The 23823-nt window shown below is 37.5% G+C and overlaps 1 protein-coding gene across 1 annotated transcript in view; it reads right to left on the bottom strand.

Moving 5' to 3' along the window:
• alx4b (ALX homeobox 4b) overlaps positions 1 to 7177 on the bottom strand; it is a 35797-nt gene extending 28620 nt beyond the window's left edge. The window contains exon 1 of the mRNA XM_028449025.1: positions 6841 to 7177. Coding sequence (XP_028304826.1) covers positions 6841 to 7177 — 337 coding nt within the window. The remainder of the gene's footprint in view (positions 1 to 6840) is intronic.
• Between the last annotated feature and the right edge of the window lie 16646 nt (positions 7178 to 23823).

Below are 23823 nucleotides of genomic sequence, written 5' to 3'. Positions count from 1 at the left end.
AGTAGCTTACTAACCTTGTTTGAATGGAACGATTCAATTTATATGACAATTTTATTAAACATAAGTCCTCTGTGATCACCTCCTGTCTTCTTAAGCACAGCTGAAAAGCATTTTATCTCATAACTGGTTTGTTCAATTGATATGAGGTTTAAAGTTGTTGTTAATTAGGTACTTGACCCTAATATAGCAAAGTTTGCTCAAAATATTCCCAGCGGCTATGTTATGTTGTTAATCTCTATTTTTCAAAGGTTATGCTTGTGTGACTGATTTCTCACTCTTCTCCAAACTGGTCCTCACTGTCAGGTTACACACACACTGACACACACACACACACACACACTGACACACACACACACACACGCACACGCACACACACTGACACACACACACACACACACACACACACACACACACACACACACACACACTGACACACACACACACACACACACGCACACACTGACACACACACACACACACACACTTAAGACAGACAGAGAACATGGAGACACACAGAGGGACGAAAACAGACAGGGAGACATAAATGTTACCACATGAATGTTGCTATTTCTTAACATTTATTATTTTTGTAATGTAGTGTCTTTAATGTATTTTTGTTTGTACATTGTTCAATGTCACACTTGCTTTGGTAATTTAAATATGTTGTTCATGCCTATAAAGCTTTTTTAAATTGAATGAAAATTGAGACGGAGTAGATCACCTATGCACATTCACACCTGTGATCAGACGCTTGAGAAACCCACCATAGACACGACACCATAAGAGACAAGAGACAAAAAAACCCTCAGAAACACCTGCATACAGGCTGTCACATGACACACGCCCCCTTTCTTCTTCTGCTTTTTCTGAGAAAGATCACCACAATTTTTTTGGGTGCATTTTTTCTTGCACGTCGCACCTCCCCTGAAGAACTCTGGCACCCCCCCGCAGAGGCACGCCCCATACTGAACCCCATAACCCTAACCCCTGTTCTAGAGAATACAGTAAATACATTTTATGAAACATAATCATTTTCACTGGCACCACACAGACGTTTGTGGGAGACAGATGCCCAACTCTGCAACCAGACCTCGTGCTGTACGGAATTAATTTTGAACGTGGCCAGTAGGAAGGAGTAGCCTCGAGCCTCGACAGACACGGCAGGTGCGCGTGCCCTTTATCACTGCTTGCAGTTTTAATTATTACTATTATTATTATTATAATTATTATTATTAGTTTTAGTTGTATCCCCCTTCCAACCCCACAAAAAATGTACCAGCCCCCACTAAATTGTAGCAAAAGTATGTCACAAACACAATATTCAATAAACCACTAAAATATAGCAGAACAGATTTATAAAATAAAAGCAATGGATATGGAGTCATTAGGTTACTGTGAAGAAAAAAGAAAGCTTATATAATAATACAATAATACTAACATAGTTTTTAGGTGGAAAAAACATAACTTACAGTAGGGACCCAACAACATGGTTTGTACCCAGGGCCCAAAATGTGGTGTTATGCCCCTGGTACCGGCACTTCCTTTTTTCCACTTAAAGTACTGGGAATTGGATAAATAAAGTAAAACTTCTTCAAAACATAGGTATTTACTTCATTATAACACACAAATGTAATACTTTCCATTTTAAGAAGGAAAATGTAGCTCACCTGTATGTATTTCTTCTGACAGCACAAGTTGCTTGTGTGTTCACGTAGGTTTTTCACTCTGAACACATCAGGAATTCATCCTTTTCCCCTCTCTCTCATTATACATTCTAATATATTCTTCTTCACTTATGCACACTGGCATGATCACATAGGTGTAGCATTTGCTTTTTGTTAAACCTGACACAATGTGTTAGTCTTTGGAGCATACGGTACATATTCTGTGACATTATTTCCCCTAAGGATTTTTAACATGTGCTCGGAGCATATTATTGTGACAGGAGGCTTTTGACGTTCCCAGGGGTTGTATTTTGTTGTTAAGATGATGAGGATTTGTCTCAGATCTCACTGGATGGCCACAATCAAAACAAGTTGGGCAGGGGTTTCTTTCCCTAAATGTATTGATTCTTTTTGGTCAGCTTCAACCAAAGTTGCAAGATATTTTTGATGTTGGGAAAGACCAAAAGTACCCTGCCCCCCAAACAAGCCCCCACCGCTGTTAAACCCACATAAGCACAGGAAGAATATTCACGATTCACACATAGGTTTTCCAGGTCCTACCCTGGAATAATACTGAGGACCTCTCTTGTGTTAAGTGCTACAAGCATTAGGCTTTAGCATCAATGACCTATGAGCAGAACAGTACCATGGTACTTCTCCCTCACTGCTTATCTGGAATAAGAAATGAAATGGCTGACTGATGGATGTCTCTAAAGTTGAATGTTCTTATTTTCACAAACATCCTTAGGCAGGATAATGGCAAGCATACAAACATGTAAAAGCTGTTTTAACTGCAAGCTCACCAAATGGGAGTACCTGTACCATTAGGGATACAGTAAGAGACTGTGAGAGTATGGGAGACTATTCAATACATATTTTAAATAGGATATAAATGTAAGAAAAAAACTTAATTTTATGTTGAGAAAGAAAATGAAGTCTAAAAAATTAAGCCAATAAAGGCAATTAATTCATTTTATAACCCAAAAAGTTAAAAGTCACAGCTATATAAGCCATGTAAAAAAAGTTGTTGTTTTTTACTGTATTTGAATGATCCCTGTGACCCAGAAGAGGAGCAAGCGCATGGAAAATATATGAATGGATTAATTTATTTTACTGATCAAGTACGATTTAAGTGCTTTCATGTAAACAGGTATCCCCACACATATACATCTCTCCCACTAACATTTTTACTTCTCCCAGTCTCTCTGGCTTTAACCTCCCTGTCCAAGCTGCTTATTTGTACACATTTTGTTGAAACAAGGTTACATAAACCAACCCTACTTTGTCATCTCTAAGACAGCGTAGCATTGGAGATCTGATGTTTAGGGAGTATGAACTAAAGGAGTCAGTTATGCACATCTGACTTACATTAATGCAGACCTCTCCTGCAGGGCTGGCATGCATTCCTTAGCTTCACTTTAGATCAGGGAGGTTTGATTTTGTCCATTGTTGTAAAAACAGTTGAAAATGTTAGTGTCCCACAACAATGACTCACTGAATACCATGGACCCCAATAAGCAGCCTTAAATTCTAAGTAAAGCAAATTCTGCCATTTTCTTCTAAACACAATAAATAGGTCATAAATGTATTCCTTAAAACATGTGAAAAGTCATTCAACCATTTATAATTCAATTACATTACGTAAAGGAGCCATCATTAGCATAAACCCGACCCTGCTGCTGAAACACACCAAATTTCTGCGGCCTCTAGCGGGCGCAATACGGCCCCTAGCCAAAAACAAACCACATATTCAGACTCGGGGCAATTATTCGTGTCCGCTGGTGCCACATTTTCCATTAAATGAGCATTTTTTTGCACCGCGATTGGGTGTTTCACCTCCAGCGGCGCAGTCCTGACTCTATCCAGGTGAGTTACACATATTCGGACTCAACCTTGTTTGGCTCGATCTGAGCACTTTTGGACAATTAGGCACTATTGCTGGAGCCGCTTTCACACTGCTTTCTCCCATAGACACAGTTATCGGAGGCAGCGCCATTTTCACGTATGGGCGTGGTTCCAGCACCTCTAACTGACACGCTCCCAGTGTTTCAGAGCACAGAGTTTTTCTATGATTTTGAGAACTAATTTTATATACTTAGTGATTTTTTTCATTTTTCAAATTTGTTAGTGGTCAATGACACATGTTTGTGTGGTGTGACAAACTCATAACACAAATGTATTTCTGATTTACACAGACTTTAAATGCATTGGGTTTTTTTTTTTTATTAGGCTACTCCACATTATTACTTTTGAACCATGTAAGATGGGATTTATGTAAGGTTTTTTTTTTGGTTTGTTTTTTTAGATTTGTAAAAAAAAAAAAAATCCAAATCAAATTTAACAAAACTTTTTTTTAATTATTTCATATAAAAACATTCCAAATATTTTCATTTGTTTCTATTTTAATTTTCAAAATAATTTTGATGGTTTAAATCTTTTAGATATTTTTCTCAACATTGTAACTGTATTTTTCAAATTATTCAATATATTGACAACTTTGAAAACACAAAATAAATGGTGTTTAAATTATTAACTTTGGACAGCATATGTTCATGTCTATTAAAGGATAATAGCAAATATATTTTACAAACTTGTTTTTGTGCTTCAGTTAATTTATTCCCAACCAGTGGTACGTGGCCCCCTGATTGAGTGCAAGCACATTGCAGGGGGCTGCTGAAAATGAACTTTCAGAAAAGTCATGTTTTCAATAACAGCTTTTTTTTTATTATTTTATTCACCCTCTTATCTTGCCCTCTCATCTGAGACCTGGACCTGATAATAGTATATTATTTAAACAATAAATCAATGAGTATAACAAATTATTAATATTATCATTACATTTCCCTCTCCCTTTTTCATTATTCTTTAACAATTTTATGTTACACCCTTATACTGGTGGTTTGCTGTGTGTTGTATAAAGTTCCCATGTGGACTCGTCTCAGTGGACTATGAATTGCCACAACAGTAAAGATAAAGAGTCAGCTTTGAATAATTTATCTCTCATCATGGACCACATGTAACAGCACAACTCTGTCGACACCTCAGGCTTTGGCGAAAGCTCAAAGTTTCCTCCCCACAGTCAGGATGCCTTCATCTGGCTGCAACATTTTAATAATCATGTTGCACGATGTCTTCGATGGAGGAGTACTGCTTTAACATCTCTGCAGTATGATCTTAAATTTTGGGTCGAGAATCAAAACTGGGTCATGGACCAATTTTTAAGTGGGTTGTGGGCATTTGCACTTTAAAATATAATGGGGATCTACTTGTACATTAAATGTAGTACGTTTAAAATATAGTAGCAACTATGTTGCTTATATTTGAGGTGTTTTGGATATTTACTAACGGATAAGGAAGGCAAAAGGAAAAATACACTTTTAACTTCACGTTTTGCATAAATTCATTGAAAGAAACAGAAATCGGCAACCAAAGTTTTGCTCTAAGGCAGAGGCAGTATTCACATCATTCAGTGAGTTTACACAATATAATCTACATACTTGTCTTGAGACTGAAAGATATTGAAGTAGATCATAAAAGTTGTTATGAAGGGGTGACCAATTTTTGAACCACTGTTTTTAACACATTTGCAAAATCAACACAGTGGTTCTGGATGTTATGGAGCCAGTGTCATGGAGGACTGCAGTCCTGCAGGCAACACGTCTTTTTGCTTTACTATTGCAGAGCTATATCTTTATATACAGGTGTGTTAGAGCAGAGACACCAAATCTAGGTGTTCCTATGGAGAAAAGTATTTTATAAACAGGCCTGATTATGTATACTGTACCTAGCCCTCATAATCAGGTAAGTATATTCAACACATCACATTCAATACAGCGGCCCTGAAGGGCCAGAGTTCAACACGTATGTGTTACATGGAGAATAAATGACAGATTCTGAAATAAAGAAGGTTGCAGCTGTTACAAAAAAATGACTTGATGTTTTTATTTTGAAGGGATTTACGAAGAAATGCTGTTGTCTTATAATAAAGGACGTTGGAGCCAAATGCCTCCAAAATCAAGAGCCAATGAGACACAATCAAATTTTTGGGTTTTGTTATGATGGCATGAAGACAAAGATGCTTGAAGTTTCATTTTTAATCACATTATGATGTAGACAGCGTAAACATCTGGGATAAGAGTCTGATATGCTCTAAACTTTAAAAACAAAAAGGATATTAAAATTCCTTTAAAAATGTGTATAATTTATTTTTTAAATTAATTGCTAAAATCTAGATTAGCAGCAAATGAGAGGAAAACTTACTAAATATTCCCAAATTCAATATCGAAAGAAAAAATTTATAACAATAAATCTTTCACTTGAAACGAATCTGTATTATCAGTATTATCTCTATATGTCTTACATTTAATAACACATTTCATCACTGAATCTCACACATCTCATAAATCAGCTGGCCCGTTTTATTCTTACGTATACCTGATGAGCAACATGTTTTTGCTCAAATTTCTCACACCAATTGCCAATAAAGGATGGAGGGAAAGTTGCAGAGATGTAAACAGTCATTGTTTTCAATTCAAAATGTAAGAAGTGCATGGATATATTGTGTTTGTGCGGGTGTTTTGTTTTAATTAAACGCTGGATTTTAAAGTTGTATGTTACGTAAAATGTGTTTATTATTATTGTTTGAAGAAAAATAAAAAACAACCACGTTTTCTATAAAATATCTCAATTTTGGAGAGAAAAAATTGTGACTTTAAAATTGATCAGGCCCGAAATATTTTAAAGTACATACAAGTACAAAACTATTACATTTAAATAGGCCCAAATGCAAAACATTAAAATATCATTTTATTCAAGTTCATGTGTCTTCAATATTTGGTTACAGTTTAGCGGCGTGTTCTTAACCTACATAACTTTTTTAAATAAACAAATAAAGTCAAATAAGAGGTAAAAGTAGTGTGTGTTCCTATATGAGCAGGGAGAGAGTTGCGTTTGACACAAATACGCAAAAAGACGCTGAGTTTGGTTTGTGCGTCTCCTTATGTATCATCAACACAGAAAATGTCCCTAATAATAATAATTATAAAGCTTATTATTACTGTGTGTGTGTGTGTGTGTGTGTGTGTGTGTGTGTGTGTGTGTGTGTGTGTGTGTGTGTGTGTGTGTGTGTGTGTGTGTGTGTGTGTGTGTGTGTGTGTGTGTGTGTGTGTGTGTGTACCGTAGCAGGAGATGTGCGTCCCGGTGTCCGGGTGCAGCTCGTTGCCCTCCAGCGGGGTTTTGCAGGTCTGCTGCTGCATGAAGATGTGGTACTTGTTGAAGGTGTCCTCCTCTGTGCCATCCACTGACTGGCACTCTGGCTCATATGGACTACCTGACCTCTCTCCGTAAGCCTGTCCTTTACCAAACGGGATGAACGTGGTGCTGTGTTTGCTCTCTGAGCTCGTGAAGGTCCTGAAAGGGTTCGCCTGGTGGTCTCTACTGTGCGCTGGAGACGCGCAATAATATGAATCCACGGATGTCATATCGCAGTATGAGACGCAGGAATTTGCGTTCATACCTTAAAAAAATGTTTAGATTTAAAAAAAAAAAAAAAAAAGAAAGAAAAAGTCCACTCGGAGTTGGTTTCCCTCCCCTCAGGACGCGCTGACAGTCTCACGCACACACTAAAGCCGATCCAGCGCGCTCCCGCACGGCCTGGCGCATCTGGCTCTGGTTAAAAAAATGAATCAGATGTTTTCCAGAGGCTGCAGAATGAACTAACGCTAAAAGCCCCCTGAAGGTTTGTCACAGTGGAGGATGTAAGAGGGAGAAGCTGTATCTGAAGGCTATATGCACCATGCACTATGCAGGCTGCAGAGCGGAGGCCCAGCGGAGGGAGAGGAAAGGGACACACAACACAACGCATGACATTAATATCATTAGAACTGCTTTGATTCTGGAGCCAAAGCCCTGACTTTAACACTGTTAACCCCACAGCTGCTCCACTTGTGGGCAACGTCGTAGACCTGTAGGTCACACACATTTGTGATTTTATTTCATGCATATAATTAAAGGGCATGCATTTATTTATGCCATCTATATTTCAAACACATTTGAGATGGCATTGATTTGTTTTTTTGTTTTGTTTTTTTACACTATTTAGTTAAGTAACGGACAATAACTCACGTTACTGTAATTGGGTTGCTTTATGGGTACTTTGTAGTATATTTCCAAATCAGTCATTTTATTTGTTACTAGTATGTTTTAAAAGAAGTAAAGTAATTTGTTACATTTCTACAACTGTTACTGAGCAACATATTATTTTTTGGTTTTAAAATGATCAACGGATATTGTGTAACTACAAAAATTGAAATGACCCAACAATAACCAAATGCATCATAGAGACCAATAAAACATCTGTTTTAGAGTTAATAAGTTTAGCTGTGTTTAGAGCCTGAGATTTTTATTTATTTATTGTATTGTATTGCATATTGCAATCCAAAGTGTTCTGAGTGGACATCTCTTCTCCTTCTCCTGGTCCTGTAAATGAACTTTGAAAATACAGGTGCGTGACGATGGACTTCATCCAATCAGAGATCTTTCTACCAACATGGGGTGATCCCATTTAAACATTACTGTTGACTGCTCGAGCTGTTCGTCAAAAGTCTATGAGTGTTCTCGATCTGAGAGTAGGGACAGTCCCATGGCATATATTCTAGCAGAAGTCTCTAACACGGCTTTTGGCACAGCAGTTACACGGCAAAGCAAGAGGAAAAAGAAAGGCAGAGGTGCAAACTGCTTTCAGTCAGCGCAGTCCGTCCCGAGTCAAAGAGAGAATGATAACAGCGGAATAAATAGCTTATTAAAAATGATCTAAGAACAGACATAATTCATCTGCAGTGTGGATGGAGTGTGTCTGCTCTGATTTGCTGGGATCTTCTGCAGCTGCTGGTATGTGAGCCTTTTACTGTCGTCACATGATATGTGCTTTCATGTCTCTGAAACATCAGAAAACTCTCCAATAACACAAGACAAAGTCCCTACATTTTTAACTAGTCTCTTTGAAGAAAACAGTCGCAAAGAGTTTCACAGTGTGCGTGTGCACAAGAAGACCGGTGTTTGTTAAGGAGGAGAGGTAGGAGGAGGGAGTGCCTCACAATTCTACAAACTGCAGCTTTAAGCAACATTGCTTGAATAAAACAATAAACAAAATAATAACTGGCTGATCAATATTTTAAGTGGAAGTGACTAGTGATATTGATTTTAGCTGTGTAAATTGCTGACATTTAGAACATTTTAGCTGTGTGCTAATGTACTAGAATTTCAAATGCTCTATGTCTGCTAGTACAAAGTACAAAGTCATTCAATAATGAATATAGCTTCCTTTTAAAAATAAAACGTCATAATTAGCTAATTATTCTTAAAAAAAAGATCTATTATTATAAAGCCAACAGATCCTGAGGAGGACGTCATCAAGGGATTGGTGATTTTAATCCTTTTGGTTGCTGACAATATGAAGGAGCCCCTTCCAGTTTTCTACAACAACGTTACCATATTCATTGAGGAAAAGATCGTCATGTGAGACCTGGGTGATGTACCCACCTCAACCATCCAAAAGACTTGAAATATACATTTGAGGCGATTCAGCGCCTGTCCATGAGAATCGGATCTGAAATGTGCACTCCCAAGGTCCACGCTAGTATGCGGCCAATGCCATCTTTTCTTCCTTTTTTTGCCTTCTGTCAATTGAACTCTGTAGTAAGAGGAAAATAAAGGCAGAGCCCTTCTGTGGGTCACACATTTAAGTAACTTAATTATAGGGAAACACTTTTGTATGTTTATTTTGCTGCAGTTTAGGGTACGGTAACAAGGCTAAACAATTTCCCCCCTCAATGGAAGATTCCCTGGGTTTTTTCTTTTTTTTACAAGTAAGGACACTGTATTTTTTTAGTTTTTGACCAGCCCTGAAATATTTAATTCATAATAGATGTTTCGGAGGATGCAAATTTTTTAGCCAACTTCTTTGAGTGTTGTAGAAACTTCATGAAACTAATTCATGAGTGTAAATGCTTTGTGTTTTGGATAGGAGGCTCCTCTATGGAGGTGTTTGTAGCTGCCTGCTTTTTCTCAGGTAGTCATGCACATGTAGAGCTGTGAATCACAGACTGTAAGTTTGATTTTAGCATTTGGGATCCATGTAAGTTAAGATGGAGACCATCCTTTTGGAATAGATCAGCACGTTTCCAAAAAAGTTTGAAGTTATCAATAAATGTGAAATCATGGATTCGCAGCAGGATTATAAGAGGTGGAGCTGCGACGGCTAAAGCGTTCTATACCTCGATTCAGTGTATGAAGGGGACCAGAGATGAACACAGATTTTCCACACATCTCTAAAACGTTAAAGAGAAGGTTGCGTCTTTTGTTCCTACATGTAACCAGTGACGTGCCGTCAGGGTAGGCAAGGTAGGCAGTGCCTACCCAAGGGTGAATTGATATTTTGATTATTTGTTTTAATTATAATATAATTATAAATTATTTGTTTTTCCATTTCCAATAGCCTACAGTACCTATAAGTTTTAAAGTATCAGCATTTTGTGTGTTTCATAGCCCAAATTACTAAACAGCGCTATTTCCTGGAACAGCTGCACAGTCTCTTTTTTTATTTTTTTTTCACTCCGCTGTAAGGCAGAGGGAGGCCACGCCCCCCTCCCAAAGGCACGTTGCTCCTCTGCCTCCGTTCCCATTACGTGTTTCTACGTGTTTGCGCATGCACAGTCAGGTCCCCAAGATGACAACCATTTACGTCCAAAGGCAGCGTAGAGAGCTGCCTTTCGATGTAACCGCGCTATGCTAAATGCTATACGTAAGTTCACAGTACATTAATGAATAGATACCACGTGACCGCTGCTGCCATGTTCTCTAGCTAGTGGGTGGGATGTACCTCACTGAGGATGTTCTGAGTTGTTGTTGTCATTTTCTCCATGTTTCTGTGTTTCCAACACAAACAACGGATGCGCTGCCGTGTCATGAGACATGTCTTGTTGGGAGAGTATGGAGGCTATATTAAATAATTGTTTATGTTTCTTTAATGGTGTTTATGATGTTGATTTTGTTAGATGGCTAAATACTTGTTCATGTGGATCTTGTTGGTTTTTTTCTTTCTTATTATGAATTTTATATTTTGATAAGCACATTGAGATGATTTTGTTGTAAATTGCTTTATACAAATAAAATTGATTTGAATTGAATTAACAGTTGCCAGCAGAAACATATGAAATTGTCATTGGTGGTCTCAATTTGCAACGTGCCTACCCAACCCTAGTGGTCACGGCCCGTCACTGCATGTAACACTATTTTAGTAACAACTGTAGCACCTGGAATTAGAGTTTAGATCGGGCCCAAAAAATCTAGCCCGACCCGGGCCCGTGGGCATAAAGCCCAACCCGAGCCATTCACTTAAATTGTAGGCCCGAGTCTGAAGCAAACCTGACGTAAATTATTATTTTATTGAACGTATGGCAGCTGGTAGATTATTAGCGCAGTGCCTTGCACAGCAAGGGGGAAGGGGGCGGGGGGGGCTGGGGGGCGTGCACACACTCACCGCAGCCCAAAATATATTGTAATGACGTGACTCGAGCTGTTATCACAGTTTTACAGGCTTTAATGGAGGTCGTAGTAACACGCTAAAAATAAACAATCAAGCGCACAAAGAACCGTCTTACATCGTCATACACTCACACTATCGTGGGAATAGAATTGTTCACTCTTTTCCTCGCTTACGCCCGCCCTTTCCCCAGCCTCCCAGCCAATCAACACTCAGAACACATGTAAATAAAGACACACATTGGCAGAGAAAGCTGCACGTAACCATGATGCCTTCTCGGCCATGGGAAATTTCAGCATCAGGTAACCACTGAATATACACAAGTGGAACATAACCAGAACATAGAACCCAGTCCGTTACAGCATTGCAGACCAGACCGCGCGGCCCGTGTGTGGAGCGAAGACCTGACTGAAGCACACAATCACATTTGTTCCCTGTGCTCCAGTAGCAAGTGAGAAATGAGCAAAATCAGTAAATAATATTCAGTGAATATGAACGCTGAACAACAAAACGCAACACAACACCGTCAACATCCCATCCCACTACTAGCAGAAATCACTTTAGAAATGATACCACTACAATATAAGAGTGTCTTTGTGTTTATTAAATAATAATATTAATGTAACAGAGATTGAAAACATTTTTAAAAAGTTAAAAAATGAAGCCCGAGCCCAGCCCGGCTCAACAGCTGAGCGGGAAAATGAGACCCGAGCCCGGCACGAACTTGGGTCGGGCTTGGACCAAGAATCTAAACTCTACCTGAAATACAGTGTGTAATGGCATTAAATAATCTGATGTTCCTAGTTATTGAATCACCAATAATGAGTGAAGTTAGAGGAAAGATGCATGTGTGTGGACCTGTTACACTGACCGATGGCTTCTTATGGTGAGCGGGTCGCAGCTGGCCAAAGGACATTCACAAATCAAATGTTTCTTTTTTGTTTTTTAAAAAAATTATATTTCTAGACACTTAATATTTAGATGAACTTACAATTGAGGTGCTGTATGAAGATATTTAAGTTATACAAACAACCCTCACTTGCTTCAAAAAGACTGTTCATATACCTCCTACTCCTGTAAACAAAAAAACATACAATGTAATGTCATATATAATGTATCCCTACAGTGAAATTTGTCTCTGAATTTTACCTATCCTCTTTAGGAATAATATATGATAAAAAGCAAAAAATAATAATCTGTATGCACACAATTAAACATCTTATTCAGAATTATCACACAGTTTAGTTAATTAATTAGCCAACTGGCAATTTCAGTGAGAAACAATCGCTTTTATTTTGGAAAAGTAATCTACCAAACATGTGTTGCACTTAACTGTGAAATACAATTCGTTACAACTTTAATGAAAAGTGTGAGGTTGAGAGAATGCACAGAACTCTGCAATGTTTGGCTAAATTGAGAGAGTCGGAGTCTTAAATCTTTCTCCACACAAAGTCTTGTTCTCCTTTTTATTTCATGTTTGTCAAAGCTGAAGATCTATTTTCACAGAAGTATGTGGTGGCAAAGGGCATCAAGCACACTTGACTAGCACAAAGCGATGTAGTTCTCATCATATTTGTGCTTCTTTGATTTGTTTTTTTCTATCACCACTAGAGGGCAGACTTACAGAGACCAATGTGTCATTTGTGGCAATGCATGAAGGCTCCTGACTGCTGCTCTATTTTTATTGTAGTTTCCAATGTTGTCGGACTGTTTTTAATTTCTATTTTACGCACCCCTATGCCAACTTGCGTACCCCTGGGGGTACCTGTACCCCACTTTGGGAACATATGACGTGCAGAGTTAACTATACACCAAACGAACAGACACACACACGCACGCACACACACACGTACGCACGCACACAAGGTCAAAAGCAGGCTGCTACATTAGCACGACACAGACACAGGGGCCGCACACAGAGAGGATAGGACTGTTTAGGATTTATTTCAGTTGGTATCCCACATAATTTCCACCAGCAATTTTCCATTTCCTGTTTCTGTGGTTGTTTCAGCTTGTAAACAGCATTTTAAGTTTTTTTCTCTGTGGTGCATAGCATAGTAGCATCCAAAATAAACTGGTGATGGACAATCCATTGTGAAGCAAGTGCGAAGCAAACAATAGATGTTAGAACATTTACAATCAGAGACTTTTACAAAGATAATTACACAGCTTTTGTGAGAGCAGTAAAAACAATATTTTCCATGTTCTAATACCTAGCTCTACCAATGGCAGCCATCATCACGCAGGTAACGCTGGGCACCAGTAGATACATAACACCAACTCTGTTTGTCGTAACCTCCAAATTTTATTTAGATTTTTTTTGTGTGTATCCATGATGTTTCAATTCACCAGTACTTTTTGTGTTACTTCTTTTTTGTCCAGAACAAAAAGTTCATCAAAGGTCATCCTGGTGCTTAAAACAAATGTAGCTCTCTCCCTAAAATCCCCGTAAATATCCAAATATCACAGAGACAGAAGTTTAATGTTTTAATTTCAAAATTGTTTGCGTGTGTGTGTGTGTGGGGGGGGGGGGGGTCAATAAAAGATTGTGTGTAGCAAAATTGGTCTCACATGCAGTGGGCACACACTGCATCAGCAGATTCTCTGATTAAATTAGGTATAGATGAGGGGAGAAAAAAGAGGCAGTGGTTGTACTGATGTTTAATTCAATGAGCATGGTTAAGGGGGAGCACACGGAAAGGAATATGTTCTTTTTTGGCATGGTATTGGCACACAATGAGAGGAATTAACCACTATTCTAACATTACACAATCAGAAAAAGCAGTGCATAATTTTTTTAAATCTTACTGAAATCTGACTTTAACCTTTCATTTTAAGCAGTATTTTTGTAAAAACCATTTGAACAGTGAAGCAATTCCAACACATTTGCTATTTTCAGAAACCTAATAGACTAAACTAACAAACTAAAATCAATTGTGTTGCAATGCTGCAGCCTAAGATTATAAGTACACATTGGGCCCTATTTTGAGCAGCACAGGCTGCACCTAAAGGACAAGTGTAATTATTCAACATGTGGACAGGAGATGTGTTCTCCCTGAAGGAGAGGCGGGGTGCCTTTGCACTCAGGATTGTGCTCAACTCATTCAACAGAACAAATGTCCTCATTATTCAGGCCCATAGGTCAGAAAGACAAACCTGCCTAATAGAAGAGGAGGAAAAGGGCCTAACCATTGTGTCAAGGAGTGGTGCTGATCCTTTTCACCTGAGTTGTGTTTTAATATTAATGTCTCAGGGGGCTGGCACTGGTGAAGTTTGTGCCTATACTTTCCCATTGATGATAACAACAATTGCATTCTGGGGTGTCAGATATCACTGTATTAATTTCAGATATGTGGGCATGGGGTCATACTGTTCAGCCTTTGATTGATTTTAAAATGGGTAACGTCTAACTTATAAATATTAAAAAAATGCTGATCCGCTGGAGTCACTGCTCCTTAAAGTGGAGCAGAAGGAGGAAAGCAAGTTAATAATAAAATCAAACATAAATGGTTTGTCACTGAACAGGCATATATTATACACAGCTGTCTGCAATCAGAGGGAACTATGCCAAAACATTGTCAAACAAACAAAGATTGCTGACCAACTTTATACAGAGACGATGAATTCAGAGACAGACGTCTGTGGATCAGGGAAACGTGGGGATTGACGCAACAGGCTTCTTGTAGGAACAAGAATGTCAATGTTACTAACTCTGACTGACTCTTTTCACCACATTAAACATCTATCTCTAAAATCAAGGATGGTCTGTGTGTGTGTGTGTGTGTGTGTGTGTGGAGCAATTATCTCCCCAACGCGGTGTGAGTTTGACCTGAAACTTAGTCAATGGCTTCCAAATACCCCAAGTGTGTGTGTCTGTTATTTTGGAGTAATTTGGTGTATTTAGACCGGACAGAGCTCACCCGGAAATTATTGACGGCAATGGCTGCTGTGTTGAAAGCTGCACATTTATCCGCAGTGTGTGTGAGAACTAATGGAGGAGATTAGAGTCCCAGGTAGAGAGTCTCACACACACATGCCAATCAGCTTCACTATCGATCACCGTCTACGTGACATGCGTGCAGGTATGTAAGTGTGTGAGTGTATAACGGACCATCATTTAGTCCAGTTACAGTCTGTGTCACTACACCTGTTCATAGGGTGGTAGTGACTGTCGTGTTACGCTCTGTGTTTACATGTTATGTATACGGTGTTACATATTGAAGGTCACCTGATTACTGCAGCTTCACTCACGCCACACCTGCCACTACATCTAACTACTGAAAATAGATACGTTTAGTGAAAGTTAATAAATGGACTGGTGCGCATAAATTTAGAATAGATTCCCCCCCCCATACACACACACACACACACACACACACACTAAACGACAAAATACACAAAACTAAATATTTAATATTTATACAAATAATACACAAATAATGCAAAAAAACTACACTAAAAAAGATACAAAATGACTCCAGAATCACACTACAAATGCAACAAAAAACAATACTTATACAAAAAGAGAACTGGAAGATAAAAAATACACATAATGATGACTCCAAAAAACATTCAGTACAGAAAAATACACTAAACAAAAAAAATATAAAAGTGAGTAAAAAAAACAAAACAACAAACACATTTATCATGTTCATGTCTCATAGAATTAAACCAGGAAAATCACACACACTGTTTTACTTTGCACCCACAAATATACACCTTTATAATGTTACAGAGTACAGAGTATGTACACCTCATTGTATATCCAACCTTCAAACACATACTCATTTGACCATAAATGACAACTCTACTTAAGCTCCCACTATATGAATACATACTTAAGACGGGCACTTTACTAGCAACCAAAAATAATTATACAAAAAATGCACATTACTCCAAAAAACATACATTACAGAAAAATACAACTAAATATTTATACAAAAAATACACAAAATAACAGAATTGAACAAAATGGCTCCAGAATCATGCTACAATAGCAGCAAAAAACTATAATTATACAAAAAATGCATAAAAACACAACAGAAAGATACGCAAATACACATAATGATTCCAAAAAACATGCATTTCAGAAAGATACACCAAACAAAAAAAATATAAAAGTGAATTAAAAAAAAAATCATCAAACACATTTATCATGTTCATGTCCCTTAGAATTAAACCAGTGAAATCGCACACGCTGTTTTATTTTGTACCTGCAAATAAGCCTCTTTATAACACTACAGAGTACAGAGTATGTACACCTCTTTGTACATCCAACCTTCAAACACATTCTCATTTGGCCATAATTAACTCTACTTAAGCTCCCACATGAATGCGTACTTCCGACGGGCACTGTACTAGTTCTTTACAATTACAGTATGTGTTATTGTTTTGACCTATGTTGATGCTCTTTTCCTTTTCCAACAGAAATGTCAATCATTGCATTCAAGCATGACAGTAGCGCCAGAGTCATGTCTATCTGATATTTCAGCACGTGTGCTTGGCCTGGTCTAATATCCTGTGTTGTATCCAACCAATGTAATTGCCATTCAATTATGATTTTGATTTGCAGACAAAGAAGAGATAAATACAGAGATAATTGTACATCATTAAGTGGCTATTTGGAAGATCAGTCACTATTAGTAAGCAAATGTATTTTTTTATTTATGCCATTCACTGAAAAAGAAATAAAAAAATACATTTAATAACATAAAAGTTTACAAACTTCTCTGTACTAATAATTAGTTTACAACAGCATGAGAAAACAACGACCAACAACTACAATGTCTACGATGATTACAAAATAAGCATGGCCACGCGTTTGTGTCAAATATTTCTGTCATAAGAAACCAAAAATAAACAAACAAGGACACAACACTTTAGAACAAAAACATACAAGCAAAAAGGGTAAACAACAGCAACACAATATGATGGTACTTTAGAGGAGTTCATTATATTTTAATAATGTACTTGTTTTAATTAGATGTTTAAATCTTATATTTGCTTTACAGTCTTTTACATTCTTGCTCAGATTGTTCCATAAAGAGACCCCTTTCACAGAAATGCAACGCTCCTTTTGTCCTAAACTTTGGTTTCATAAAGATCTCTTTTTCTTTTAAGTTATACTTACTCTTTTTTACAAATCTGACCTGCAGGTAAGATTTTTTGATGCGCTTTATGCATAATTTGCAAAATACTCTAATCTACAATGTCATTGAACTTCAACAGTTTTAACTGATGGAATAATGGGTTCGTTGGATGTCTATATTGTTTTTTGACTTATTATTTGTATTTGGATTGCTCTTTTCTGTAATATAAAGACTGACTGTTTGTCTTACAGGCATTTCCCCAGATTTCTACACAATAGGTCAGATAAGGAACAATCAGACAGCTATATCACATGTACGGTGCTTTGTTATCCATATATCCTTTACTTTATGTAGTACAGCAAATGTTTTTGATATTTTCATGTTTGTATAATTTATATGTCATTTCCAGCTCAAATTCTCATCAACCATAACACCCAAAAATGTGGTTTCCCTTACTCTGTTTATTTCAATATCATCTATAATAACTGAACATTCAATATCTTTACTTCTGTGACTGAATACCATAAAGTTTGTTTTTCCAAAATTGTATGACAATTTATTAATGTCAAACCAGATTTTTAATTCATTTTTAATTACTTCCAAAACCTGTGTTAAATTTTCCCGAGAATAAAATAAAGTAGCATCATCTGCAAAGAGAACACTTTTTAGCAGTTTAGACACAAACAAAATCATTGATGTATAAAATAAATAATTTTGGCCCAAGAACCGACCCTTGAGGCACACAACACGTTAAATTATATAATGCAGATTTTACATTGTTCATCTGCACATACTGCTTTCTAATAATGTTTTTCATCTATTGCAGTTGATAATTCTTCAGTTAATTGCATTAATGTCATTGACGTGGAGTGATTGATTCTAAAACCACACTGATTACTAGTTAAAATATTATATCTTTCCACGAATTTGGAGAATAATGAAGAATGTTTATCTCCATTTTTATACAGTGGAAAAACTTTGGCTGTTGTCATATTTTCAGGAAATATTCCAGTTGTGAGTGATATATTGCAAATATGTGAAAATGCTTCCATAATCACTTCAATTATACTTTTAACTAATATCATGTCCATATTCAAACAGTCAGTGGATCCTGTTCTTGCACAACCTTTTACAATATTCAGTATTTCTTCTTTCTCTACTTTATCAAGAAAAATACTTTTCGCATTATCCATTATTGGGTTTTCACCTGCACTGTTTGCTATTATTTTTGGTATGTTTGCTGCAAGCTTAGGGCCTATATTTACATAAAATTCATTAAATTCATTGACTATTTTAGTTTTATCATATATTTCAAAATCTTCTTTCACAAAGTAATTTGGGAAAGTTGTTTTAAGTAGATCACCATGATATTCTTTATGTCTTCTTATAATCCAAACTAATTTATTTTTATATTTCTTATATCTGTCCTCTGCTTCCTTTTAAAAAACATCTATATAAATAGTTTTTCTTCCTGCAAGCATTTAGTAATCCTTTAGTCATCCATGGTTTATCAATTGTGTTTTTCCTTGGAATGCTCCTGTTTGCAATTTTTTTCATACAAATCTCATATTATTGTCATAAATGAATCATAGGCTTTATTTACAGCATGTACATACACATTATCCCAGGTCTGTTTCTTTAGAGCCTCTATAAGTGCCTCCAGGGATTTTTCTGATTCTTCCTTATTATTTTTTCTGAGGGTATTTCCTTTATATTACATTGATAATTTTGGTAAACTCAAAAGACAGGTAAATGATCACTTATATCAGATATCAAGAGTCTACTCTCTACTTTTCCATCAGTTGCATTTGTGAAAATGTTGTCAATAACAGTAGCACTGTGTGATGTGATTTTTGTTTGTTTAAATATCACTGGAAACAGACTCAAACTATACATCAAATTTATAAACTCAGTTGATGTGTGATTTCCTAGATCAATGTTAAAGTCTCCACATAAAAACACTATCTTATTATGACTATTGTCAAACAGTTCTGTCTATTTATCTGTGAAAGTCTCTACACACGATCCTGGAGATCTATAGACACAACTAATAAGAGCATTTCCATTATGTTGTCAACAAACCAGATTACATTTCAGAACTGATTTAACATACAAAGCTTTTTTGTTCATTCTGTTGACATAATGCAACTCATCTCCATCTATCTGCAGTTCCCTCATATCCCCATTCCTTAGCCATGTTTCTGATACTGCAATTATACTAAAACTCTCTCTGAAATATTTTAGGTAATCTTTTATTTGTGATAAGTTGCAGCTTATACTTTTGCTGTCAAAATGGATTATAGATAGTGTACCATTTGTCATTATTTCATTGTTAAATTGTTTATTGGTATAATACTCACATTTACTGGCAGGAATTAATGTATTTTTGTTGGTGCCTTTATCTACATCATATATTTTATCATCCAAATCTACATTATAGATTTTTTCTGCTTTCTTAACATTCTTGCACGAGAGTGCAATGTCCCCATTTTTTTGTTAGATGTTCATTTATGTATACATTAGTACCTTTCAGTTTCCTTGCTTGCATTAACAAATTGTTCCTATGCTTTCTACTGATGAATCGTATGATGATAGCTGGCTTTGTTCTCTCTGTCTTTCTTGGTAATGTGGGACTAATAGATATTACATCATTTTGAATGTTTATGTTCTTACTGTGCAGAAAGTTGACCACTTGTTGTTCCAATGTCAGCAAATCTTCCTGTGGAACATCTTCTGTTGTCTCCAAGTTTGCAGTAGCTTGAGCCAGGGCCGGTCCTATTAAATTCTGGGCCAGGGAGCAAAACCATTGCTTAGGGCCTCCACCACCACACACACACACACCCAACTAGCAACATCCACCACCTAGGGCTGGGCGATATGGCCTTTTTGTAATTTCTCAATATTTTCAAGCTATCCAGTATATCACAATATACGATAAATATCTCAATATTTTGCCTTTGCCTTGAGATAATGCTTTGATGAATACAATTGAACCAGAATGGCAATAATCAATGTATATTGATGTATTCTCTGTGATGTAATTGGGGTTTCCCCTAATTATTATAGCATAGCGTACCTGTTAGTTTCTTTTTTCAGAGACAAACCCTTAAAATAAGGTAAGTCAGTTTTAACAGAAGTGTAGAGAACAATATCATAATTTATAAAACAAATGATGTGCATTTGTGCACATTTTAAAAACAACTACAGCTGACCAAAGTGCTGTAGAGTTTTTTTGTATTACCACAATTAACTATCAATTATTGATTTATTATTACTGACAATTGTGAATTTATCAGATACTATTATCAGAAGAAGTATTATTATATAATACTTACCACTACTAACACACAGATGCTGTAATGATGGCCTTCTGAGGACTGTCCCTTTAAGGGAGCCATGATAACGTAATGCCAGAGTTGAGTCAGACCTGCTTACGTCCTGATTTGTTCTGAGCGCATGGACGGAGATTTATGTTACTTTTCTGTTACTGTCCCGTCTGAAACAACATAGAAGCAATGTTTGATCTTCCTCTGCTTACAATAAACATGCAGTGTGACGGTAACAAGTTGTTTTGAGTTCTTTTTACAACGTTATCGACCCGCAGACAACTCTGGATCTCTACAGCGCACACACACACACACACACGCAAAGTGACACTCTGAAGCCAAACCATTTCCAAATTTAACCATTATTCTTTTTTTTTTATTATTTTACTAACTCTTCATTCGACTCTGTCTTAATATTGTCACTGTGGCTGCTGAAGTGAGTGAGTGTAGGAGGAGGGGGTTTGGTAAGCGTGTGCGTTGAGTTTCATTCAGAGGGACATCCACAGTGTCTTCTTGTTCTTCTGCTGCGGCTGCCCGAACGTTAAACCACGAACTGTAAACCTTTTTAGCATTTTCTGTCTCCTTTTTTGTACTTTCTACTTTTACTTCTCTCCGTTTCTGGCAACCCAATTTTAATCTATTTACCGACATGTTGGCGAGTCACAGTCTGAATGTCTATTGACTTAAGTCTCTCTTGCGCTTGCGGCATGGGCAATACTAACTAAAGGTGGAGGGAGGGGTGTGACGACACACATTTTGACACATTTTTGAAAATAAGTCGTTATGGGGGAAAAACGTAAGAGCAACATAAAGGGCCTCTTGTAATGAGTGACCAAAAAAAAAAAATAATAATAATAATTAGAATTAAATTTTTTGGGAGGAGGGTCCCCCCACAGGCCTGGGCCCAGTGCAATTGCTCCTGTTGCAAACCCCGTAGAACCCGCCCTGGCTTGAGCATATGATCGAGTTTCCAGACCAGACAATGCATTTATATATAATACAGGTTTCTGATATCACTGCTGTTATCCCATGGCCTTACAAACTAACAGCTTAAAATGTTGCATTAAGATTATGCATACATAGGTCTTTTCTATCCGATTGAGACTTTAGTGAGTATTTGGTTTGTAACAGATCCCAGTGTGTGTGCTGACCCAGCAGTGTCTGGGTCACAGTGCAAACAAGCAGCCCAAAGCAAAACAAACGGTACTGAGGGAACAAATCTATTTTTGGTGTTTTGGTGTTCCATGTGTGCTGGTGACGTGCTGGTGACGTATCGATCATTTCCTGTTTACACTCTACCGCTGTTTGCAGCGCTCTACTACTGTGTTCTGCTAACTCTAATCAAACTTGTTGTCATTGATATTTTAGCCTTGAAAACACTTGTTTTAATTTTTTACCGTACAGTTAAACGTACGAAGGTTAAGTAAAAAGCAATCTCGCCTCTTATAGGCAGTACAATCTCCTTTAAACTTCCTTTTGTCCTTAGCTTAGCTTAGCTTAGCTTAAATTTAGCACCTATGGCTTCTCTCTCCTCCCCTCCGCTCTCCTGCCCGGTGTGTCAGATGTTTAGTTACTCCTCGTCCTCCTTTAGGGACAATGGTAGTTGCATAAAGTGTAGCGTACTGTTAGATATGGAGGCGAGGATCAACAATCTGGAGAAGCGGTTCCGCACCCCTGATACCAAAACCGAAGCTAGCAAGCAGGACCTAGCCGGTGCGGACCGTGCTAGCTCTAGCTTAGCCTCCCCCCCGGCCAGCAATGAGTGGGTTACTGTCCGTGGTAAGCATAGTCGAAGGTCAAAAAGCCGCTCGGGACACCACCATGTTCACGTCTCAAACAGGTTCTCCCCCCTCCGTGAGGACAACACACTCACCGGGGAACAAACTCTGATAATTGGCGACTCCATAGTGAGAAACGTGAAGCTAGCGAAGTCAGCGGGCATTGTGAGGTGCATCCCAGGGGCCAGAGCGGGCGACATAGAATCAAATCTAAAGTTGCTGGCAAAGAGTAATCGTAAGTTTGATAGGATAGTCCTCCATGTCGGCACTAATGACTCCCGACGTCGCCAGTCGGAAGCAACCAAAGTGAACATTGAATCAGTTTGTGCTTATGCTAAAACAATGTCGGACTCCGTAATTTTCTCTGGTCCCTTACCAAATCTGACCAGTGATGACATGTATAGCCGCATGTCATCATTTAACCGCTGGCTATCGAGGTGGTGTCCAGAAAACGAGGTGGGCTTCATTGATAATTGGAGATCCTTCTGGGGAAAACCGAACCTGATAGGAAGAGATGGAATCCATCCTACTTTGGAGGGAGCATCTCTACTATCAGAAAACATGGCACATTTATGACATCTCATGAATGAGACCATGTTACAGAGGGGGAGTCCTCCACGCCCCTCTGCGCTTGCCTTAGGACAGTTTCCCTCCCATTGCTATCAGGATAGCTGTGTTCATCGCCATGACAACTGTTGTGATGGTGATGAATATTATTTTATGGAGACGGTGTCAGTCCCCCGACCCATATTTCACAATGATTTTAACATAAAATCAAATAAAAGAGCTATCAATTATAAAAATCTGAAAAAAATTAAAATCTCAAATCTAGAAACACCAAAACATAAAACCATTAGATGTTCTCTATTAAATATTAGATCACTGAGATCCAAATCTCTACTAGTAAATGACCTTATCTCAGAAAATAACTTTGATTTATTCTGTTTAACTGAAACATGGCTGTATCAAGATGAATATGTTAGTTTAAATGAAGCCACTCCTCCCAGTCATTTAAATACTCATATGCCACGAGACATAGGCCGTGGAGGTGGTGTAGCAGCTATTTATCATTCCTCTCTCCTAATCTATCCTAAACCAAAGGCCAGTTACACTTCCTTTGAAAGCCTGGTTCTAAATTTATCTCATATCGAATCAAAAACCTGCCAGCCAGTCTTATTTGTGATAATTTACCGTCCTCCAGGCCCTTATTCTGAATTTCTATCAGAATTCTCTGAGTTTATATCAAACTTAGTCCTCAGTTCTGATAAAATACTGATAGTAGGAGATTTTAATATCCATGTGGACAAAGATAGTGATAGCCTGAGCTCAGCCTTTATGTCCCTAATAGACTCAGTTGGCTTTTTTCAAACTATTAATGAAGCTACTCATCGTTTAAATCATACTCTTGATCTTGTTCTAACATAT

This window comes from Gouania willdenowi, chromosome 6 (assembly GCF_900634775.1).
Source record: "Gouania willdenowi chromosome 6, fGouWil2.1, whole genome shotgun sequence".
In the NCBI taxonomy this organism is placed as follows: domain Eukaryota; kingdom Metazoa; phylum Chordata; class Actinopteri; order Blenniiformes; family Gobiesocidae; genus Gouania; species Gouania willdenowi.
This window is presented reverse-complemented; position numbering and strand designations above follow the sequence as displayed.